Genomic DNA, 22193 nt, shown 5'->3' on the forward strand with positions numbered 1-22193 from the left:
AGCCAGTGTGTGTGTGTGTGTGTGTGTGTGTGTGTGTGTGTGTTTGCCACCAGTTGAATTGCCAGAAGCAGCCAGTGTGTGTGTGTGTTTGCCACCAGTTGAATTGCCAGAAGCAGCCAGTGTGTGTGTGTGTGTGTGTAGCAGCCAGTGTGTGTGTGTTTGCCACCAGTTGAATTGCCAGAAGCAGCCAGTGTGTGTGTGTGTCTGTGTGCGCGTTTGCCACCAGCTGAAGTGCATTTCCCGCCCTCCTGCTCTGAAAAGCCCGAGAGGAGACTGCTGTGAGCTACATGAGGTGAGCGTGGCAGCCCGGCAGGTCCACGCAGGCATCTGGTCCCGGAGGCGAGCCGGCGGGAAAACGCCTCCGGTCCTGAGCTGTGCTTCCCGGCACCGTGAGCGCGGGAGCTGCTGGCGCGCGGGTCGCCGGCTGCGCATGCGCAGCGCGCTGGCGCGTCTCTGCGCCGCGAGTTGCGGTCGGGGTCTCCTCACGCGGCCAGCTCTCCAGGCGGGCTTCGGCAGGATGGAGTCGCTGGACGAGCTGGACCTGCTGCTGCTGGAGGAGGACGGCGGAGCGGAGGACGCGCCGCGGGTGGAGCTGTGAGCCTGCGGGAGGGCGGCGGGCGCGGGCGGGACCCGCGCCTTCTTTCCCCGGCGTTAGCTGGAGGGGGATCCTCATCGGCCAGTGTGGATTGGGACCTGGGCTTGGTTGTGTAGCCCGCTGGTTTTTCACACGACAGCTCACCACTGTCATTGATACCTTGGGTTTGATTTTGTTTTATTTGCGTGTGCGGAGGACCCTCTTGTGGCGGTCGGAGGAGCACCTGGGGCCAGTTCTTTGCTTTCACGTGGGACCGCGGGGTCAAACTCCGGGCTTAAGGCTGGCCAGGAATTGCCTTTAGTGAGACCCAGTGTCATTTTTTTTTTTTTTTTAATTTATTTGCGTGTATATGTGCACGTGCCTATTTACCCCCGGAAATTAACACGAGAGGCTAAATAGGGGTGTCGAGTGATAACATTTACAGAACAATGGACGGTGCTGCCCCACCCCCAAGTGATTAATAGGAGAAGGTGGAAGGCATTTATTTGTTTGTTTATTGAGGCAAGGTCTCTCAATATTCTTGGCTGGCGCGCAACTCATAGAGATCCTCCTGCCTCTGCCTCTGCCTCTGCCTCCAGACTGCTGGCTGGGATCAAAGTTGTGTGCCACCATGCCTGGCAGCATTTCATGGTTTTAATTGGAGAGGGTTTGGTGGCTTGTTAGGATAATGGAAAGCCACCCAGAAAGATGTAAAACGGGAAGGGGTGTGGCTTTACATACTAGTTTACGTAGTAGTTTCATTATAGTGAAATACAAATAAGAAACTCCTGGGTTACTGTACAGAAGTGAGCCTCCCTGCCACGCCATCCCAGCACCCCCTCCACCCCGCGATCCCCGTTAATAAAGCAAGGTACTGTGGCTCAGGAGTTGCTGTTAATGACTCCAGCAGGAATGCTTGGGACCAGCCTTTGCATTAACAGAGACACCTCTCCTGGGAAGCCCAGGGGGAGCTTGCTTTCTTAACAAGAAGATGAAGACCTGGACTAGTAGCATCTATCCGACTATGTTGGACCAGATTTGTTTCGTGGTGTTGGTAGGCCCAAGCCCTCTAGTGCTGTAAAGATTATAATGATTGGCAGCTCTTGGCAGCAATTGCAGCTAACCTTTCATGCTGCTCCCTCCCTCCCCACCCTTCTTTCAGAAACAGCCGCATGGGCTGATTAATGTCCAGTCTAGGTATTTGTAGACTGACCCTAACCCTAGCCCCTTCCACAATTCTAACCATTACTGCCTACTAATTTAAAATACCAATCAGAAGATATGTAACTGTCTATCAAGGGCAAAGGCAGGAGTGTACACAAGTACAATCTTGTGCCTTCGGCAGCTCTCCCTTTTTCCTTTTTGAATTTTTGAGACAGGATTTCTCTGTGTACCTCTAGCTGTCCTGGAACTTACTCCGTATACCAACCAGGCTATCCTTGAACTCACAGAGATCTGCCTGCATCTACCTCCTGAGTGCTGCACCCACACACCCAGCTGTCAGGAGCTCTCTAGCCTATGGTATTGACCCTTTAGAGATAGTCCACTTCCTTACTTAAAGCAGTTTGGATGTCTAGTTCTTTGGTTTGGTCTCTTGCAACACTTGAATTTGTGGTAGTTCCTCTGCCCCAGCCTCCAAGTCCTGGGAGTCAGTTACCATATGTAGCTTCACTTATGTTTTAATGTTCATGTATGGTTTAAAAGGAGAGGAGTGAGTCACTTCTTGTTTGTTTTGAAATGGTTCCTCATGTAGTCCAGGCTAGCCCAAACTCCCCTATCTCCCTATGCATCTGAGGATGACTTGGCTCTCCTGCCTCATTTATTTATTTTATGTATGTGAGTCCACCACTGCTCTCTTAAGTCTCACCAGAAGAGGGCATCAGATCCCATTACAGATGGTTTTCAGCCACCATGTGCTCGCTGGGAATTGAACTCAGGACCTCTGGAAGAGCAGTCCAGTGTTCGTAACCACTGAGCCATCTCTCCAGCCCCTGGCTCTGCCTCTTAAGTGCTGGGATTACAAGCATGAGCCACCACACTCAGACACCTAGGTTGCGCAGTGCTGGGGATGAGATTGTACAGGCTAGGCAAGCACTCTACCGACTGGGCCCCATGCCCAGTCTTTATAACAGGAATTCTCCCCCATGTCTTTCTTTAGTTTAAGGTTTTCAGATCAAACAAGACCAAAAAACCCCAGAAGATTGACTTCCGCAGAGTAGCCGGGCAGTGGTGGCGCACGCCTTTAATCCCAGCACTTGGGAGGCAGAGGCAGGTGGATTTCTGAGTTTGAGGCCAGCCTGGTCTACCGAGTGAGTTCCAGGACAGCCAAGGCTATACAGAGAAACCCTGTCTCGAAAAACCAAAAAAAAAAAAACAAAAGACTTCCGCAGAGTACAGCCAACTGTTGGCTGCTCATCTCACGGTTCTGATAGGATGGTTTTTGTTTTTGATTTAGACCTCCGAAGAAGTCTTTCTTTCCTGAAACAATTCTGAGCCGAGGAGTGGATAACCGATACCTGGTGCTAGCCGTTGAGGCCGTGCAGAATGAGAGAGGAGCTGAGGAGAAGCACTTGCTCATCACGGCGTCCCGGGACGGAGAGCAGGAAGTGCTGTGCATCCTGAGGAATGGCTGGTGATTTGCATTTGACTTTGAGCCGTGATTTGGTGGTCTGGTGGTTGGTTGTTTTTGTTTGCTTTGGATACCAGCTTTCACGTAGCCCAGGCTATACCTGAACTGATTGTATCTTGTCTCCACTTCCTCACCTCCAAATACTGCGATTACTTGGCATGATTTGGTGGCGTCTGGAGGGCACCACCTTACCCAAGGCCTTGAGTGTGCCTGGCAAACACACTGAGCTCCACTGAGCTACAGTCCCAACTCTAGGGTAGCACCTGAAAACCCATCTTGTGTGGATAAATTATTTAAAAGGTGCCTGCCACCAAAACTGAAAACCAGAGTTTGATACCTGGGATCCACGTAGTAGAAGAACCTGGTGGATCCCCACCCCATATAGGCACACAAATATGTTAAAAAAAGAAAAAATAATTTTAAGAGTGGGGGGGAGAGGAAGGTTCAAGAGGTGGTTCAGTGGTTAGCAGCACTTTCTGCTCTTGCAGAGGTCCTGAGTTCGGTTCCCAGCACCCACAAATTAGCTCACAACTTCATGTAACTCTAGTCCCAGGGGGCTCTGAGACCATTCTCTGGCCTCCTTGGGCACTCCACACATGTGGCATGCATACAATCAGGTACACGCACGTATACTTAAATAAAATAATAATAATAAATAAAAAATTTAAATTGACAAGCTAATTTTGTTTAATTTTAATTTTAAAATAGTATGTTATGTGTATGTTTTGTCTGCGTGTGTATATTCAAACACCATGTGTGTGCATGCTAACCACGGAGGCCAGAAGAGTATATTGGATCCCCTCCAACTGGAGTTACAGACAATTGTAAGCTGCATTGTGGGTTCTGGGAACTGAAGCAGGGTCCTCTGCAGGGGCACGCGATGCTCTTAGCCATAGAGCCATCTCTGTAGCAACCCCCCACTTAAATGAAATTTAATGCCCAGAGATTTAGAAATATTTATTCTTCAGAAAAATACTCGATGCTTCTGGGTGTGTTTAACTGTGGGGACCTAGATTATATGTTTCTGCTTCCGCCTTACCTGTTTTCAGGTGTTCGGTACCAGTTGAACCAGGGGACATCGTTCACTTAGAGGGAGACTGTACATCGGAGCCGTGGGTAATAGACGATGACTCTGGATATTTTATCCTGTACCCTGACATGCTCATCTCGGGCACAAGCGTGGCTAGCAGCATTCGGTGTCTGAGAAGAGCTGTCCTGAGTGAGACTTTCAGGGTAAGTGACTTCTGTTAGTATTTCTACAGTGTTCCCCCGGCTGTGCTGAGGGTGGAATCCGAGGCCTTGTCCTGCTGCCCTATGGAAGGCCTTCACGCTAGTATTCAGTCCTCACCGGCTGTGCTTTACAGAGGGCAAACGGGCCGCCAGCTGTGTGACCTGACCAGAGTCACGTACCTAGTAATTGCAGTGTTGGAATTCAAACCATGTATCTGGTCCTTTGAATTTTATTTAGCTTTGTCTTAGTTAGAGTTTTATTGCTGTGTAGAGACATCATGACCACAGGAAGTTTTAAAAAGGACAGGGGCTGGCTTACAGTTTCTAAGGTTCAGTCCATTATCGTCATGGTGGGAAGCATGGCAGCATCCAGGCTGACATGGTGCTGGAGAAGGAGCTGAGAGTTCTACATGTTGCTCCTAAGGCAGCCAGGAGGAGACTGACTTCCAAACTTACTGTAGCTTGAGCTTTAGGAGCCCTCAAAGCCTGCCCACACAGTGACACACTTCCTCTAAGCAAGGCCACACCTCCTCATAGTGCGACTTCCCAAGGGCCAAGCGTATTCAAACCACCCTAAGCATTCATTAGCAGTGTTCATGAGAGGGAGAGTATATGCCTGTGCCCAGCATATACGTTTTCTTGCTTTTTCTTTTTCCCCAAGCTCAAGGACAATTTTCTTAAGAGTTTAAAAGGAAAACTCCACAGGAGGCAGCTATAAACCTCAGCAGCTGCTCAGAAGGAGGGAGAGAGAAGCCATGGCACCTGAGTTAAGCCAGCGTGGAGGTCAGCTATCTGGTAGACCAGCAGCCCCAAGATGGGGTACGGAAGCCCAGAGTGATGCAAAAAGCATGATGAGAAAGGTGGAAAGGAGGAAATGAAAAGTTACGGGTTTGTGAGTAACTCAGAAAAGTCGGCTGACCCACAGAGCTGCGTGTCTGCTGCTTTGCAGGCGTCTGCTTCTAAAAATAGGTTTCTATAGGCAGGTGTGGTGGTGCACACATTTGATCCCAGTTCTTGTGAAGCAGAGGCAGGTGGATCTCTGTGAGTTTAAGACTCCCTAGTCCAGGATAGCCAGGGCTGGTTATACTGAGAAACCCTGTCTCACAAAATTTAAAAAAAAAAAAAAAAGTGTGTGTGCGAGTGTATAATTAATTCTTTGAGAATTTCATGTGATAACTTTGGTAATCTTTACCCTGTTCCTCCCAGATCTAACTTCCCCCCAACTTTGTATCCCCCATTTTTTCTTTTTAAAAATTTATTATTTTTACTTTATGTGCATTGGTGTTTTTCTTCCATGTATGCATGTCTGTGTGAGGTGGTCAGATCATGGAGTTACAGACGTGCGAGCTGCTAGGTGGGTGCTGGGATTTGAACCTACGTCTTCTGGAAGATCAGTCACTGCTCTCAACTGCTGAGCCATCTTTCCAGCCCATTCTCTCCTTTTCTTTTAATAATCCAATTCCAGTCTGTGCTGTCCTGTCCTTACACTCCTTGGTACAAAACCATCGATAGAATTCAGTCAACTTATTGGGGCCCACACCACTGAGGAAAACTGACTTGCATTCATCTTGAAGCCATCAACTGTCAATGACTTCTCAGCTTGGGGAAGGGGCTCCTGAGCCCCACCCACCCTGAAAGTCAGGGCGCAGTGTTGTCACTGAACTGGACGCTCTGTGGTAGAAAGGTTGTTTTTTGGTTTTAATTTTTCCAGACAGGGTTTCACTGTCTTGAGTGCTGGAATTGCAGCCATGGACAACCACCACCCTGTCAAAGAAAGTTTTTTTTGTTTTTTGTTTTTTTTGTTTTTTGTTTTTGTTTTTCGAGACAGGGTTTCTCTGTATAGCCCTGGCTGTCCTGGAACTCACTCTGTAGACCAGGCTGGCCTCCTCCTCACACATGTCCATGTGCTTTGCTCTCATGTTGGGATTAAAGCCAGGCACCACCTGTAGATGTGTCTGGCTGTTTCTAACATAGGATCCAGGAACCAAACTCAGGTCAGTAGGTTTGTGGGGCAAGTATTAGGATTTAGTGGCAGAAGCACCTTGCCAGGTTGGGTCCAAGGTTTGTGGCAAAGAGATTGCACCACGAAACTGATCTAATTTGAGAGGTTTATTGTGGGGGGACCGTGAAAGGCCGTCTCAGAATGGGGACATGAGAGAGATAGACAGACAGACTGAGAGACCAGAAGACAGAGAGAGAACAACAGAGCTGTGAGGGACTGTTTAAAAGGTATGGGCGTTGCCTAGGAAAATAAGCAGTGAGTGGCAACAATAGGCACCAGGCACGCAAGCAGTGTGCAGACAAGGCAACCCATCCTCAAGGAGAGTGAATCAATTAAAAAACAACCAACTCTGCAAATTTCTTGCCATTTGTCTTAGTTCATGTTGGCTTCACAACTGCAATCATTGTGTCAGTGTGTCAGCATGAGATGTGCACATGATTTGTCTTTAATAGGTCTCCGATCCAGTCACCCACCAAATGCTGATCGGTACGATTCTCCATGAAGTCTTTCAGAAAGCAGTAAGTGAGAGCTTTGCCCCAGAGAAGCTCCAAGAGCTCGCCCTTCAAACTCTCCAAGAAGTAAGGCATTTGAAGGAAATGTAAGTCACTGAGAAGTCTACATGCCACGTCACCCTGTAACTTCCAGCCTACAATTCAGGTTTCAGGAAGGAGACCCTTCGGTACAATGGACGTCAGCCAACTTGTTCACAGTACCCTGTGGTGTCTCTGGGCAACAGGGACTGCTGGGTAACATTGCTGAAATACCCTACAGTACTCAAGGACGGAACCCATGCTATATAGCTGCCTCCGCAGTCCTCAGAGAACGTGTGACAAATGCAAAATGCTTATCATTAGTTCTAAAGACTGATAGGCTGAGCACTGTATGGGTTTAGACTCAGGTAGCAGGAGTGTTCACATATAGCTTAGCCAGTGTATATGTGAATAAATCTGTATTTTTGCAGACTTTTGTGGATCCCTACCCAAAGATTAGGTTATCTTTTTTAAAGTGTTCTGTTATCTTTTTTTAAAGTGTGTGTGTGTGTGTGTGTGTGTGTGTGTAGTGGGAGGGGGGGTAGGGGAAGGGAGAGAAGGGAAACAGCTTTTGGGGGTTGGCCCTTGCTTCCCCCCATGAGGCAGAGTCAGCCTCGCTTCTGCTGCTTTGCTGTGTAATCCAGGCTGGCTGCCTGACTGTCTCCTGTCTCGCTGTAGGAGCATTTGGTACTTAGGTTTGTTTGTTTTTAAACTTCATTTTACTATTTTTTGCGTATTCGTGTGTGTGTGGTGTGTGGAGCAAGCACATGTGGACGTCAGAGTGCATCTCTGTGCAGTTGGTTCTCCTCCTGCTGGGGATTTCAGGCTTGGGGGTAGTGCTTCCACATGCTAAGTCCTAGCCGCTATACCCGCTTGACGTTAGGTGTGCGAGCAAGCCTATGTCGGTTTTACACCTTAAAAGAGGAATCTGGGGCACAACCCCAAGAGACTTAAACATGCAGAGTATGTTCTGTACCCCTGAATATTTTAAGGCTGAGCTGTATTCTGATGTTTGTACCACATTTGGAAACATCTGTGTATTAGCCTGTATCGATATTATTTTCCTCGTTTAGATTTCTAATGTTTTTCTTTTCTTACTCAGTTTCCCCTTTTTGGCAGGTATCGCTTGAATCTGAGTCAAGATGAAATACGATGTGAAGTTGAGGAGTATCTCCCGTCTTTCTCTAAGTGGGCCGAGGACTTCATGCACAAGGGCTCCTCTGCTGACTCCCCTCAGCTGCAGCTCTCTCTGTAAGAAGTGGGTCCTGTTTATATGCTGTTCAGAGTTTTAGACAGGATTCCCTTATGCCTGTTGATTCAAAGATTGTTTGTGCTGGGCAGTGGTGGCACAGGCCTTTAATCCCAGCACTTGGGAGGCAGAGGCAGGTGGATTTCTGAGTTCCAGGACAGCCAGGGCTACACAGAGAAACCCTGTCTCGGAAACACCCCCCCCCCCAAAAAAAAAAAGTCTCTAAAAGGATAAGCTTTTACAATGTATCATTTTATGGCTACTGTTTTTCACAGTAACAACTATCTATAGTATCTTCCCAGGACCCAAGAAATCTCTTGAGGATTTTAGTTTCATCCTAATGTTAGTCAATCTCATTTCATAAGAATTTTCACTATTAGAATAGTTCTGATTTGTCTCATCTTTTTAACTTAATTTTCCTTTCTATATGAGTGTTCTATCTGCATGTACACTTACATACCAGAAGAGGGCATCAGGTCCAGTTATAAATGATTATAAGACTCCATGTCTTATAATCCATGGGAATTGAACTCAGGACCTCTGGAAGAGTAACCCTTGCTTTTAATAGCTGAGCCATCTCTCCAGCTCCGATTTGTCTCATCTTTTATGAATGATTGTTTTTTTTTTTTTTTTGGCCACATGGTCTCCCTATGCAATTTGGCTGGCCTGTAACTTACCATGTAGACCAGGTTTGCCCTGACCAAGCAGATCTGCGTCTACCACTAGATTGCTAGGATTACTGGCAGGCACCCCTGTCAGGCCTTTTTGGAAAGTATCTCAAGACAGTTTGTCACAGCTACAGTCTTAGCCACAGGCTGAGCAGCGGAATTCAGATCAGTCAGTCACTTGCCAAACACAGGGCACCTTGTTTGGTCTTGTTCCCAGGTGATGCCAACATTGCAATTCAGAAAGCAACAAGACCCCCCAGCAACCAGAAAAGGTACTTGTGTGGTAGTCATTGGATCAGGTGTGGAGTGAGTGTGTGCTGTGTTCCTGTTTAGGCCTGTGGATGGCAGTAACAGAAGTTCACCTTGTAACATTGAAGTCATCAAGTCGCTGGATATTGAAGAAAGCATCTGGTCCCCTAGGTTTGGACTGAAGGGCAAAATAGATGTCACAGTCGGGGTCAAAATCCATCGAGGTTGTAAAACGAAATATAAGATAATGCCACTGGAGCTGAAAACTGGCAAAGAATCGAATTCTATTGAACACCGAAGTCAGGTATAACTCTTAAACAGACGTCTGTAGTGTTGAGGGTCTCTAAACGGATGCTCTGTTTCCTGGTCTCTGTTGAGCTTGGTAGTGTTTATGTTCATGTTGTAGTTTGTAATTTGTAACTGAAGCTCAGAGTACACTGCTTAGAACAGACCAGTGTACATGGTAGAATCTCCAAATATACATAGCTCCCAAACACACAGAAAATGTCTGCTTAGATAGCTAGTTTAGCATAGAAATGTAGCCTCAATGGGTTCCAGGTTCAGCTGTTTGGTTTTTTTTCTTTTTCTTTTCTTTTGGTGTTTTTTGAGACAGTTTCTCTGTGTAGTCATGGCTGTCTTGGAACTCTGTAGACCAGGCTGGTCTTGAACTCACAGAGATCCGCCTGCCTCTGCCTCCCAAGTTTTTGGATTAAAGGTATGTGCCACCACTGCCCAGCTATTTTCAGGTTTTTTTTTTTTTTGTTGTTTTGTTTTTAAGTTTTTTTTATTTTATGTGCGTTGCTGTCTTACCTCTATGTCTGTGTCAGATCTTGAAGTTACAGACAGTTATCAGCTGCCATGTGGGTGCTGGGATTTGAACCCAGGTCCTCTGAAGGAGCAAGCAGCCTATGCTTTTTTTTTTTTCAGTGTAGGGAATCTAACTCAGTGCCTTGTGCCAAGTTATATCTGCAGCTTGCAAGATCATCTATCCTGTTAAATGAAAAAGTTGTTTTTTGTTTGTTTATTTATTTATTTATTTATCTTTAATTATGTGGTTAAGTGTGTAGGTTTTAGAAAACTTTTATATCTGTTGTTATTTTGCCTTCATATATGTCTGTGTACCACATGCGCCTGGTTCCCATGGACACCAGAAGTTGGCACCAGATCTCCTAGAACTGGAGTTACAATGTTGTGAGCGGTCATGTGGGTGTTTGACTTGAATCTGCATTTCCTGGAAGAGCAGTCATTCATTTTTTTGTTTTGGAGACAGGGCTTCTTTTTATAACAGCCCTGGCTGTCCTAGAACTTGCTTGTAGACTAGGCTGGTACTGAATTCAGAGATCCGCCCTCCTCTGCCTCCCGAGTGCTGAGGTTACAGGCCTGCACCACCACACCGGCTGTAGTCAGGACTCTAAACTGCTCAGTCAGCTTCTCCAGTCTTGTCAAATTATTTTTCTCCCTTTTGGTTTTTTGAGCCAAGGTCCGTAGATCTGGTTGTTCTGAAGCTCACTATGTAGATCTGGTTGTTCTGGAGCTCACTACGTAGACCAGGCAATCCTAGAACTCAGCAATACTCCAGCCAGGAAGGCTGTATTTGTGCTGGATTTAGTAGCTTCCTCTGCTGGACAGTTTTAACGTTAGCTCTCCCAGCAAGTAATGAGACCTCCTGTTTTGGAAAAGTCACTGTTGGCTTTATTGAATTGTCATAGTGACTGATGTCAATCTAAGCATTTTAGAGTTCATTTATTTAAGTAAACGTGTAGAGGTTGTTAATTTGGAAATGTGAAACAGGTTAATTTCTTAACTTGGGGGGGGGGGTGTCCAGAATTTGACTATTGAGGTGAGAGAACGTTTTCCTCCCTGTCTTCCTATTCTTTGGGGCAGGTACTACACTGCTGAACCACGCCCCCATTTCCCAGCTCACCACATTTCTCTCCGGGTCAGCATAACCGGTCAGCCTAAACCGGCAGAGCAACAGCTGTTTGTTTTGTGCAGTTTAAATGGTTGACAGTGAGTTTGGTTTGTCACCTTTACCGAGTGCTTGTGCTACATCCACGCTGTGGCCGGCCTTCTCCTGTGTCTGGGTCCAGAGGACATAGGGAGAGCGCACCATTTGCTTGTCTCACACAGGTGGTCCTGTACACTCTGCTAAGCCAGGAGAGACGAGAGGACCCCGAGGCTGGCTGGCTTCTCTACCTCAAGACAGGGCAGATGTACCCTGTGCCCGCCAACCATCTGGACAAAAGAGGTGGGACTGCTTTGTCCTCTTTGGCCTTTTCCTCTCAGGCCTGCTCCTCCTGCCAGCTTTTGGTGATGCTTTTTGGTTTGTTTGTTTGTTTGTTTGTTTTCTAGTTTTCTAGACAGGGTTTCACTGTGTAGCCCTGGAACTCACTCTGTAGACCAGGCTGGCCTCAAACTCTTGAGAGATCTGCCTGCTTCGGCATCCCGTATGCTGGGGTTAAAGGCGTGCGCCCCGACTGCCCTCCCTGGTGATGCCCGTAGGCTACTCACTAGACAGCACTGCAGGTTATGATTTGTAGTTCTATACTTTATAAATGTATCGTTCGTCTTTGTTATTTACGGGAGGAGTGCAGGTATGGGGCTTTAAGGACAACTTTGCGGAAGTCAGATCTCTCTTTCCACCTTTATGTGGATTCCAGAGATTGAACTCATGTTTCTAGGTTTGCACAATAGTTTCCCTGCTTAGCCATCTTACTAGCTCAGTGTGGCGTGGACCTTCAACCCCAGTGTTAGCCCTTGGAGCAGGTGGGTCTACATACTGAGTTCCGGGCTAGCCAAGTCTACACAGTGAGACCCTGTCTCAAAACAAAAGCACGTAAACAGCCTCACAGTACTTACTAGGTGTGAGAGAGGAGGTTGTTTAAAAACTTCATCCAGTGTCAAACCCTCAAGTTGAAAACCCTGAAGTATGCCAGCACGTTACGACTGTGGTTACTTTAATACAGAGGCAAATACCTGTATTCTCTGCTTTGTCTTTAAATGTGAAGCTTTCACTGGTAGAAACTCTGCCTCATTCTAAAACGCCAACTTTACCTGTCCTCCAGAACTGCTGAAGCTTAGGAACCAGCTGGCCTTTTCTCTGCTGCACTGTGTGAGCAGAGCAGCTCCCGGGGAGGGGGCACGGCTTTCTGCCTTGCCACAAATAATCGAGGATGAGAAAACTTGTAAATATTGTTCGCAGATGGGCAACTGTGCTCTTTATAGCAGGTAAACATTCTGTGTGTGTTTGTGTGAGTGTGTGTGCATGTGCATGTGTCTGCACGTGTGTGCGTATGTATGTGTATGTGTGTGTGTTTTAAGATGGTCTTATGTAGCCCAGGCTGGTTTCATGTATGCTATATAGCTGAACGTGACCTTGAACTTTTGGGAGGCTGGGTCAGTTTGAGGCAGGGTAGCACCAGATATTACGGAATCCAACCTTGAACTTGGGATCTTCCTGCCTTTGCCTCTCACATAGTGGGGCTATAGGTATGCATTGCTTTACTGGACAGTCTAGGTGTCTTGCTTATAAACATCTAATTTTTATTCATCTTGATTTGGTTGTGTGTGTGTGTGTGTGTGTGTGTGTGTGTGTGTGTTGGGGGTGGCACCTGGGATCCCAGCACTTGGAGATAGAAGCAGGAGGATTGCTGAATATATGAGGCCAGTGAGGTCTATGTAGAGAGTTGAAGGTCATCCAGGGCCACGTACTGAGACCCTGTCTCAAAAAACCTACACCTCTGCCTGTATGTGCAGCTCCAGGGAATCCAATGCCCTCTTCTGATCGCCAGAAACACCTGAACACGTGGCAAGTGCACACACAGTTTAAAAAAAAAAAAAGAGCCAGGTGTTTAGGAAACCTTAATTCGATTCCTGCCAGGGAAATGTATGCTTAGCTCTAATTGGAACTCTGTATTTAGAGCCATTGAAGAACAGGTAGATGATGCTTCCATCCCAGAAGGCATGCTGTCCAAAATCCAGGAAGAAACCCGGCACCTGCAGCTGGCGCACTTGAAGTATTTCAGCCTGTGGTGTCTCATGTTAACGTTGGAGTCGCAATCTAAAGATAACAGGAAGACTCACCAGAGTATCTGGTTAACGCCTGCTTCCCAACTGTGAGTGTTCCACAGAGCGGACTGTCACTACTGTGTTAGGTAGCACACTGTAACATTTGGCATCCGTGACAGCAGAGGTTTGCGTAGTATGCTAAATAAAGACAGGGTTTTAAGGAGACTCGGTTGTAAAGTATTTGTATTGCAGGCACAAAGAGCTGAGTTTTAATGCCTGCACCTTTGTAAAGAAGGATCCCAGTGCTGGGGACACTGAGATAGCTAGATCCCAGAACTTCACTGGCTGGCACAGCTCAGTTGTCTAGCTCCAAGCCATTGAGAGGCTGTGTGAGAAATCCAGGTGGACAGTTTCTAAGGGATCACCCAAGGTTGCATCTGCACAGGTGGGCACCTGAATGCATTTAAATGCACAAGCATAGTTTTTAAAGTGTCTGGCTGGGCTAGAGAGATGGCTCAGCGGTTAAGAGCAATGGCTACTCTTCCAGAGGTTCTGAGTTCAATTCCCAGCAACCACATGGTGGCTCACAACCATCTGCAATGGAGTCTGATACCCTCTTCTTGTATGTCTGAAGACAGCTACAGTGCATTCATATATACATTAAATAAATCAATTAAAGTGTCTGGCTTCATTTAGTCATGACCTTGTCACAGGTGCCACAAAATTATGTTAAAAAAGAAGAAATAGAAGGTTGTTAATGCAGCATTCATATTTTATAGTGTATTGTAGAAAGTGTTTAAAACCAACAACAAAAAGACAAACTTAGCATTGATTGCCAGAGGCCACAGGCCAGCAAGATTGCTCTCGGAGCAGCTAGGCCTGATGACCTGAGTTTAATCCCTGCTATTCACATGGAGAAAGGGAAGAACTGCATCCTGGGAGTCGTCCCCTGATTCAGACAGAGGAGCAGCTTGCCACATGTATGTGCACATTCATATCACACACAATAATAATAATAATAATTATTATTATTATTTTAAAAAGTTTTATGGGTTATGTAAACAAATACATTGTAATAAAAACAAATACGTTATGTCAATGGACCCTTCTTTCCTTTCCTTTCCTCTTTCTTTCTTTCTTTCTTTCTTTCTTTCTTTCTTTCTTTCTTTCTTCCACAGGGAGGAGAGTGGCAACTGCGTTGGAAACCTGGTCAGGACGGAGCCTGTAAAGCGAGTTTGTGATGGACAGTACTTACATAATTTTCAGCGGAAAAATGGCCCCATGCCAGCCACCAATCTGATGGCAGGGGACAGGATTATTTTAAGTGGAGAAGAGAGGAAACTATTCGCTTTGTCTAAAGGCTACGTGAAGAAGATTAACAAGGCAGCCGTAACCTGCTTGCTGGACAGGTGATAAAACGATTGTTTGGAGACAACAGCTTTGTCCATATGGAACTGGGATTATACGTGCTGAGCTGCTCCCTGTCTGTCTCTGTAAATTCTCCTCTTACACAGTTCAAACAAACTGACTCAATAGAACGTCTTTGGTGACTGGGTTTTATCATAGCATTTTGTGTTCTTTCCCTGAGGTTTTTTTTTTTTTTTTTTTTTTTTACATATGTTGTGCACCACTGCACCCAGCAGCCCCTAGTCTGCCTCCATGGTTCTCACTGTCCAGCCCTTTCCCTTTCATGCTGAAGTTTGAGCCCAGGAACTCGCCGACAGTAGGTGAAAGCTCTGTTGCCAAGGCATAAGGCATATCCTTAGCTCTCCTCACCATTTGCTGGTACGTTGAGCTCAGTGATGAAGACAGTGGTGGCTAGCAAGATGGCTGAGAAGGTTCTTTCTACACAAGTCTGACCTTATTCCAGGAGCCCACGGAAAGACAAGGGAGAAAATCACTCTACAAAGTTGTTTTCTGGTTCCACGAACAGGCCTTGGCCTATCTGCCCCCACACTTACACACACACATACACACACACACACACACACACACACAAATAGTAATCTTCATGCCTGTGCTCCACTTTGAAGGCTTTCTGGGAGAGCTAATTTTTCCAACCACAGGTTAGCTGAGAGTGTGAAGCACATCCCAGGGGTGACTAACCATGTTGGAGGAAGGCGTGTTGGTTGGGGTTGATATGACTGAGGTATTAGAGGTGCCTCGGCATACAGTTTATTATAAAAAATTTATACATATATATGTATGTATGTATTTATGTGTGGGGCTTACAATTTATTTTAGCCCTTATACTGCAGGATTTTTATTCATTTTGTGAACATATGGGTATGAGATTAGGTTTGCATGTTGTGTCCAGGAAGACCGGAACATGCTGTGTAGCTGACCGTGACCTTGAGCTTCCTCCACTCCCCAAGTGCCAGGATTACAGTGCCCATCCCTCACTTGGTTCTTACGGACTCGGCCCGCAGCAGTGTGTGCCTTACACAGCCGTTTTGTTGTTTTAGGAACTTGTCGACACTCCCAGAAACAACATTGTTTCGATTAGACCGGGAAGAAAGACATGGTGATATAAATACCCCGTTAGGAAATCTGTCTAAACTCATGGACAACACAGATACCAGGTTGGTAACGATGGAGTCTGACTCTTCCCACTTCTCCTCTTCGAGATACTTACTAGTAAAAGTTCCTTTGTTCTTCTTTGCAGCAAAAGACTTCGAGAATTAATCATTGACTTCAGGGCACCTCAGTTCATACCGTACCTCAGCTCCGTCCTTCCACACGATGCGAAGGACACAGTGGCCAGCATTCTAAAGGGTATGGCATAGCCAGCATTTTGATTTGATCTTCTTGATTTTTTTTTGTAACCTAAACTATAAGTGTCCGGTTGATTAGCCGTTGATAGGGATACAGTTTTATAGGGCCAGAGAAGTGGCTTAGTCGGGAAAGGGACTTGCCATGTAAGCAAGGCTGGTGAGCTGAGTTTAGTCCCTGAAACCCATTTGAAACATAAGGATACTGTGGCAAGATGGGAGGTGGAGACCGGAGAATCGTCATGAAGCTCCCGAGCCAGCCAGATAACTTCACGTGTGCAGCATGGCAGAAGTGAGGGAGACCCTGCCTCAAAATGGTGTAAAGAAACCACCAACTCTAAGTTGTCACCTGACCTCCACACATGATAGCACGCATGTTCCTGTACACACATCATACACACGATAAGTTCACAAAGGTGGATAGAGACTTTAATGGGTCGGTGTGGTAAAGTGCTTGCCGTGCAGATGTGAGGCCTGGAGTTTAGATCCCTACCACCCATAAATGTTTGGTGTGTATGACAGCTGGGCAGACCAGGGCATCCCTGGAACAAGCTGGATAGCCAGCTCTCCCCATAACCGTGGACACTGCCTTACCTGCTTCCATGAATAAGGTAGAGTATGACTGAGAAACACTCCTAGTATCAACCTTGGGCCTCTGCATGCATACACACACATGTACATGAATACACACACACACACACACATTTGAATATGCATATAGATGCATATGCATACCAAAGGCTAATCACCATAACAAAGCAAGCTGTGGTGGTCCCCTTTTATAACCTCAGTACTTGTGAGGGAAAAACAGGTGAGTTTCTGAGTTCTAGGTCAGTCATGACTACATACTACACCTTGTCTTAAAAAACATGAATCATTGCTGGGTGGTGATACCCCAGCACTAGGGAGACAGAGGCAGGCAGATCTCTGTGAGCCAGGGCTGCACAGAGAAACCCTGTCTCAAAAAATTAAACAAAACACACAAATCACCATAGCATTGTTTTGCTTTAAAAACATACTGAGAGCTTGCTTTTCCTTTTTTTCCCCCTAGACGGGAAAAAAGTATAGTCCTGAAAAGTCCTGGAACTCATCCTGTAGGCCTTGAACTCAGAGATCCTACTGCCTCTGTCTTCCAAGTGCTGGGGTTAAAGGCGCATGCCACCACCGCCCGGCTGCTATTTCTTATAAAAGGTGAATTTATGGGCCAGACATGGTAATATACAAATAATCCCAGCAGTTGGGAAGCAGAGAAAAGCACATTTTAGGGCCAGCCTGTGCCACACAGTCTAGATAGCAAGATCCTGTATTTAAAAAAAAAAGTTCATTGAAATCAAATCTTGTTTTTGTTCTGTTAAATTGAAATACAGGTTTGAATAAGCCTCAGCGACAAGCAATGAAGAAAGTTCTTCTTTCTAAAGACTACACGCTCATTGTTGGGATGCCAGGGACAGGAAAGACAACGACAATATGTGCCCTTGTAAGTTCTGAAACTAAAGCTTATACTGGATCCTTCTTTCCTGAGTTTCTGATGCCTGATAACACAGCTGCTGTTGAACCTGAAAGCCTCGAGGAGAAAGACCAGTTCCACAGTTATGCAATCAAAGCAAGCTTTATTTATTTAGTACTGGATAGGAAGGTGGACACAGGCCAGGTCTATACCCAGGATTCCCAGAGAGTGGCGCTGAATTAGGTCAGTCAAGGTGCCTATAAAGACCAGGCTCATTCTTTCTACATCCGTCCTGTCGGGGCCAAGCATATGTCCTGACATACTTCCTGCCTACGTGTCTCTCGCCTCCGTGTCATTGAGTGCATCCTGTGTAGTTGAGGCAACCAACCTTGTTTATTAGATTGAAAACGTGTGACTTGTTATCTTAACAAAAACAATAGCTCTCAGCATTTCAGGAAGTTAGCTGTCCTTGGGCACGTGGGGTTCACAAGTTATTTTAGCCCTTAAACTGCTGGATTTTGCCTAATGTGATGGCTCACACCTTTAATGTCAACACCTGAAGGCGGAGACAGAATGGATATATGTAAGTTTGAATCCAGCCTGGTCCAAATAGCAAGCTCCAGATCAGCCAAGGGTGCATAGACCTTGCCTCAGAAACAACAACAACAAAAAATGTTAAATTAACTTGGTGTGGTGGTACAGGCCTATACCTACACCACTCTGGGGTTGATATGATTAATAGCATAATAAAAACGCCTTGGGCAGGTGAGATGGCTCAGCAAACTCTCTTTTTGGATTCCAGTCTTACTAAATGTCATGTTTGAAAACTAAGCCTGTTAAGTTATCGGGGTTTCAGTGCTGATGTTTTCCTCGGCCTCCCGTTGCTAGGTAAGGATCCTCTCTGCCTGTGGTTTCAGCGTTCTGCTGACCAGCTACACGCACTCCGCTGTTGACAATATTCTCCTGAAGCTAGCCAAGTTTAAAGTCGGATTTTTGCGTCTGGGTCAGTCTCATAAGGTCCACCCAGACATCCAGAAGTTCACAGAGGAGGAGATTTGCAGATCGAGGTCCATTGTGTCCTTAGCCCATCTAGAAGGACTCTATAACAGTCATGTAAGTCAGTCTGATTCTTACCGTGTGTGCGTGTGCGTGTGTGTGTGTTTGTGTGTGTGTGTGTGTACATGTAGACATCGGAGGACAGTCTCTGTTATTTCTCAGGTTGAGACAAGAGCTATGTTTGTCCTGGAGTTTGCCAAGTAGGTTAGGCTGGCTGGCCAGCCATCAAGCCCCAGAGAATCCATCTGTTTCCGCAAAAAGTTTTTGTTTTCTCTGTGTCTGTCTATCTGGCTGGCTCATAGACCAGGCTCACCTTGAAGTTACTTTGTAGTTAAGCTTGCCTTTGACTTCTCTCAGGAGCTGGGATTTCAGGCCTATGCCTCCATGCCTGACTTGCTGTTGAGTTTCGGGGCACTCTGCATGTTAGGTTCTGGTCCTGTCTTTGCACACATGGTTTCTTGGTCTCCCTCTCTGTAAGTTCCTTCTGTTCTCTTCATAGCATCTCTTGCAGAGCAAGGGAGTTAGTAATGTACCAGGTGTGATGGAGGGGGTCTGATCTCTCAGCTCCCCTGAGCCTCAGGCTATGGAGCCCCTCAGAGCCAGCAGTTTTAGGCCAACCTGTGCTACATAGTTTATGGGATTCTCTACTAACTACACAACAAGAGTCTCTCAAGAAAGATACAAACTATAAATGTTTCTCAAGTAATATTGAGAAGTTCTTGCTATTGGAGGGGGGTGGTTTTGATCTTTTAATTTCATAAAGTGGTGGGGAGGGGGCAAGTATCATCTTTGACAGTCAGTAACCGACTGGTTTTCTGTGTTTATTTGTAGCCTATCGTTGCAACAACCTGCATGGGAATAAACCACCCAATATTTTCCCGGAAAACCTTTGATTTCTGTATTGTGGATGAAGCCTCTCAAATCAGTCAGCCCGTCTGCCTGGGCCCACTGTTCTTTTCTCGGAGGTTTGTGTTGGTGGGGGACCATCAGCAGCTTCCTCCCCTGGTTCTAAACCGGGAAGCCAGGTGGGTAGATGCTCTTGTCTCTGTCCTGTTGAGGTGTCAGACATTGATCAAAACCGCCGTCCTGTGGGAGGGAAAATTTATTTGGCTTATAGATTTTAGTTTACCCCTGAGGGAAGTGAAGTCAGGAACTGCAGCAGAGGCTCATGGGAGCACTGCTGACTGGCTTGTTCCCAAGCTCATGGGAGCACTGCTGACTGGCTTGTTCCCAGGCTCATGGGAGCACTGCTGACTGGCTTGTTTCCAGGCTCATGTTCCGCCTTTCTCATACAGCCCAGGACCCCTGTCCAGTACAGTGGGCTCTGCCCTGCTTCTTCATCAGAACAATCACAAAAAAGCCCCACAGACACTCCTATATGCCAATTTGATGGAGACAGTTGTCTCGACGTTTGTTCTCTTCCCAGTGCGTTTAGCTGATAACAGTGGGATAGTAGACATTTCATTTTAGTGTGTTTGTTTTGTTTCTGAGACAGAGTCTCACTGTGTATCCCCGGCTGGCCTGGAACTCATTTTGCAGACCAGAGATCTGCCTGCTTCTGCCTCCCAAATGTTGGGACTAAAGACCTGCACCCTCACCCAGGTTTCAGTCTGGTTTTAATAGATGGATTTTGCCGTATTGTCCAGGCTTGAAGGATCTTTCTGCCTCAGACTCCCACCTCAGGCTTCTAGAGAGCTGGGATGGCAGACCTGTGTCACCACTCAGTACTGAAGCTTTAACCGCAGGAGCTGGGCATGTGGCTCAGCTCTCAAAGTGTTTGCCTGCTGTGCATGAAGCCTTGGGGTTGATCCAAGTAGTGTGTGAACCAAGCATAGTGCACACACTTCCAGCACTTGAGAGATAGATGCTGGAGGATCAGAAGTTCAAGGCCATCCACTGCTACCTTTCAAGTTTGTGGGTCCGCCTGGGATACGTGACCCCGTCTCAACTTTTTTTTTTTGTTAGTAAATTTTTTTTTTTTTAGCAAGTTTTAGTTTTAAGCTAGATTTTTTTGGGAACGAGTGAGATTGCCTAGGGGGAAAAGCACTTTCAAGCTTGAGGAGCAAGTTCGATCCCTGGAGCCTCAGGTAAGGTGGAAGGAGAGAGCCACCAAAGAAAGTTGCCCTCCGGCCCCCACAGGAACACGGCAGTGGGGGGTGCAAAGCACATACCCGTTTACCTATTGGTCGCTAAAGTCAAACAGTTAGTTGGATGCTTTTTAAGGGACGGGCCGATGTGTTTACAATCTGGTTTGTCGGCAGAGCTCTGGGCATGAGCGACAGCTTGTTCAAGAGGCTGGAGCAGAACAAGAGCGCTGTTGTGCAGCTGACGGTGCAGTACAGAATGAACAGGTGCGTGCGGCCCACCAGCCCCGGGGACCCGGCAGCCTTGTCTCCATCTCCATCCAAACCGAGGTGGTGTTCTCTGACCCTCCAGGAAGATTATGTCCTTGAGCAACAAGCTCACTTATGAAGGGAAACTGGAGTGCGGATCAGACAGAGTGGCCAATGCAGTGATAGCCCTGCCCAACCTCAAGGATGTCAAGCTGAGCCTGGAGTTGTATGCCGATTACTCTGATAACCCCTGGCTGGTGGGAGCCTTTGAGCCAGACAATCCTGTTTGTTTCCTTAATACAGATAAGGTAAGATGAGAGTGAGGAAAATTTTCAGTATTTAAATTTCTCAGCCTGTTGAACCTTTTTGAGCTGATCACTTACAAACAAGTTTAGTACATACGTATGTCCACACCTCAGCGCAGTACCACAGTCTGTCTGTCCTTCTGGTTCTCACCTGAAGACCAGCCCCAGACTCTGAGGTCCGTGATCCTTGCCTGTGCCTCACAAGTGAGCTACTTAAGGAGTGCGTTACTGCACCTGCTGGCTCCAGTCTCTCGGGTCTTTATTCTACAGGTTGAGGAGTGTCAGGGTTAACTTGAAGTTGGGGTGTGGAGTTAGGAGGATCAGAAGTTCAAGATCATCCTGGGCCACTGGTGTAATGTCAGGCCACGGTGGGGTTCCTGAGACACTTCAAACAAACACACATTTTTTTTTTTAAACCAACATATAAGATGAAGGCTGTGTGAGGAAAGTGTGGGCAGATCACTCCTTGGAGCATCTCTCAGGCTTGGGGCTTTTCTGCTGCATTGTTTGAATAAAAGGCACCAAGATACACAGTGTGGGGGCTGGAGAGATGGCTCAGTGGTTAAGAGCACTGGCTGCTCTTCCAGAGGACCTGAGTTCAATTCCCAGCCACCACATGGCAACTCACAATTGTCTCACACCCCCTTCTGACCTTTGTGAATACCAGGTAAACACATGACACACAGACTTACATGGAGGCAAACACCCATACTTTTTTTTTTTTTAAAGGTGCTGTCTTCCCTGGCTGTGGTTTCCATGAAACGCAACAGAGAGACGTGTGAGAGCAGCCAGAGCTGCAGTGTGCTTGTTATGAGTTATCATGTGCTCTTCTGGAAATACGCTCTGTGCCTGTACACACTGAGTGTGTCTGTGCATGTGTGTCTTTGTGTGTGTGCTTGTCTCCCCCTGTGTATTATTTCAGACTGCTCTCCATCTATCTCCAAACCTAACCTTCAGGTCTTTGGCCCCCCCGCTGCTTGAGCCTGACAGATTGCATCACTGGCTCACATTTCTCTGCTTAGGTCCCAGCGCCAGAACAAATTGAAAATGGTGGCGTGAGCAATGTCACGGAAGCCAGACTCGTCGTCTTCCTAACCTCGACTTTTGTAAAGGTAAGGTAGGGTCTCCAAGCTAGCCGCTGT

At 46.6% G+C, this 22193-nt stretch overlaps 1 protein-coding gene across 2 annotated transcripts in view; it reads left to right on the forward strand.

Moving 5' to 3' along the window:
• The first annotated feature begins 448 nt into the window (after positions 1–448).
• Dna2 (DNA replication helicase/nuclease 2) overlaps positions 449–22193 on the forward strand; it is a 28250-nt gene continuing 6505 nt past the window's right edge. Inside the window, exons 1-18 of one of the 2 annotated variants that reach the window (XR_013105200.1) lie at positions 449–594; positions 3030–3206; positions 4253–4436; positions 6888–7033; positions 8085–8216; positions 9216–9435; positions 11262–11379; positions 12197–12359; positions 13052–13246; positions 14318–14548; positions 15605–15721; positions 15805–15914; positions 17278–17387; positions 18246–18470; positions 19245–19438; positions 20675–20764; positions 20850–21054; positions 21781–22163. Coding sequence is in view for 1 of the 2 variants with exons in the window: in XM_034524519.2 (XP_034380410.1) it covers positions 518–594; positions 3030–3206; positions 4253–4436; positions 6888–7033; positions 8085–8216; positions 9216–9435; positions 11262–11379; positions 12197–12359; positions 13052–13246; positions 14318–14548; positions 15605–15721; positions 15805–15914; positions 17278–17387; positions 18246–18470; positions 19245–19438; positions 20675–20764; positions 20850–21054; positions 22074–22163 (2784 nt within the window). In the remaining variant the exon portion in view is untranslated. The remainder of the gene's footprint in view (positions 595–3029; positions 3207–4252; positions 4437–6887; positions 7034–8084; positions 8217–9215; positions 9436–11261; positions 11380–12196; positions 12360–13051; positions 13247–14317; positions 14549–15604; positions 15722–15804; positions 15915–17277; positions 17388–18245; positions 18471–19244; positions 19439–20674; positions 20765–20849; positions 21055–21780; positions 22164–22193) is intronic. The other variant, XM_034524519.2, reaches the window with a different exon arrangement.

Source organism: Arvicanthis niloticus, chromosome 20, assembly GCF_011762505.2.
Source record: "Arvicanthis niloticus isolate mArvNil1 chromosome 20, mArvNil1.pat.X, whole genome shotgun sequence".
NCBI lineage: Eukaryota > Metazoa > Chordata > Mammalia > Rodentia > Muridae > Arvicanthis > Arvicanthis niloticus.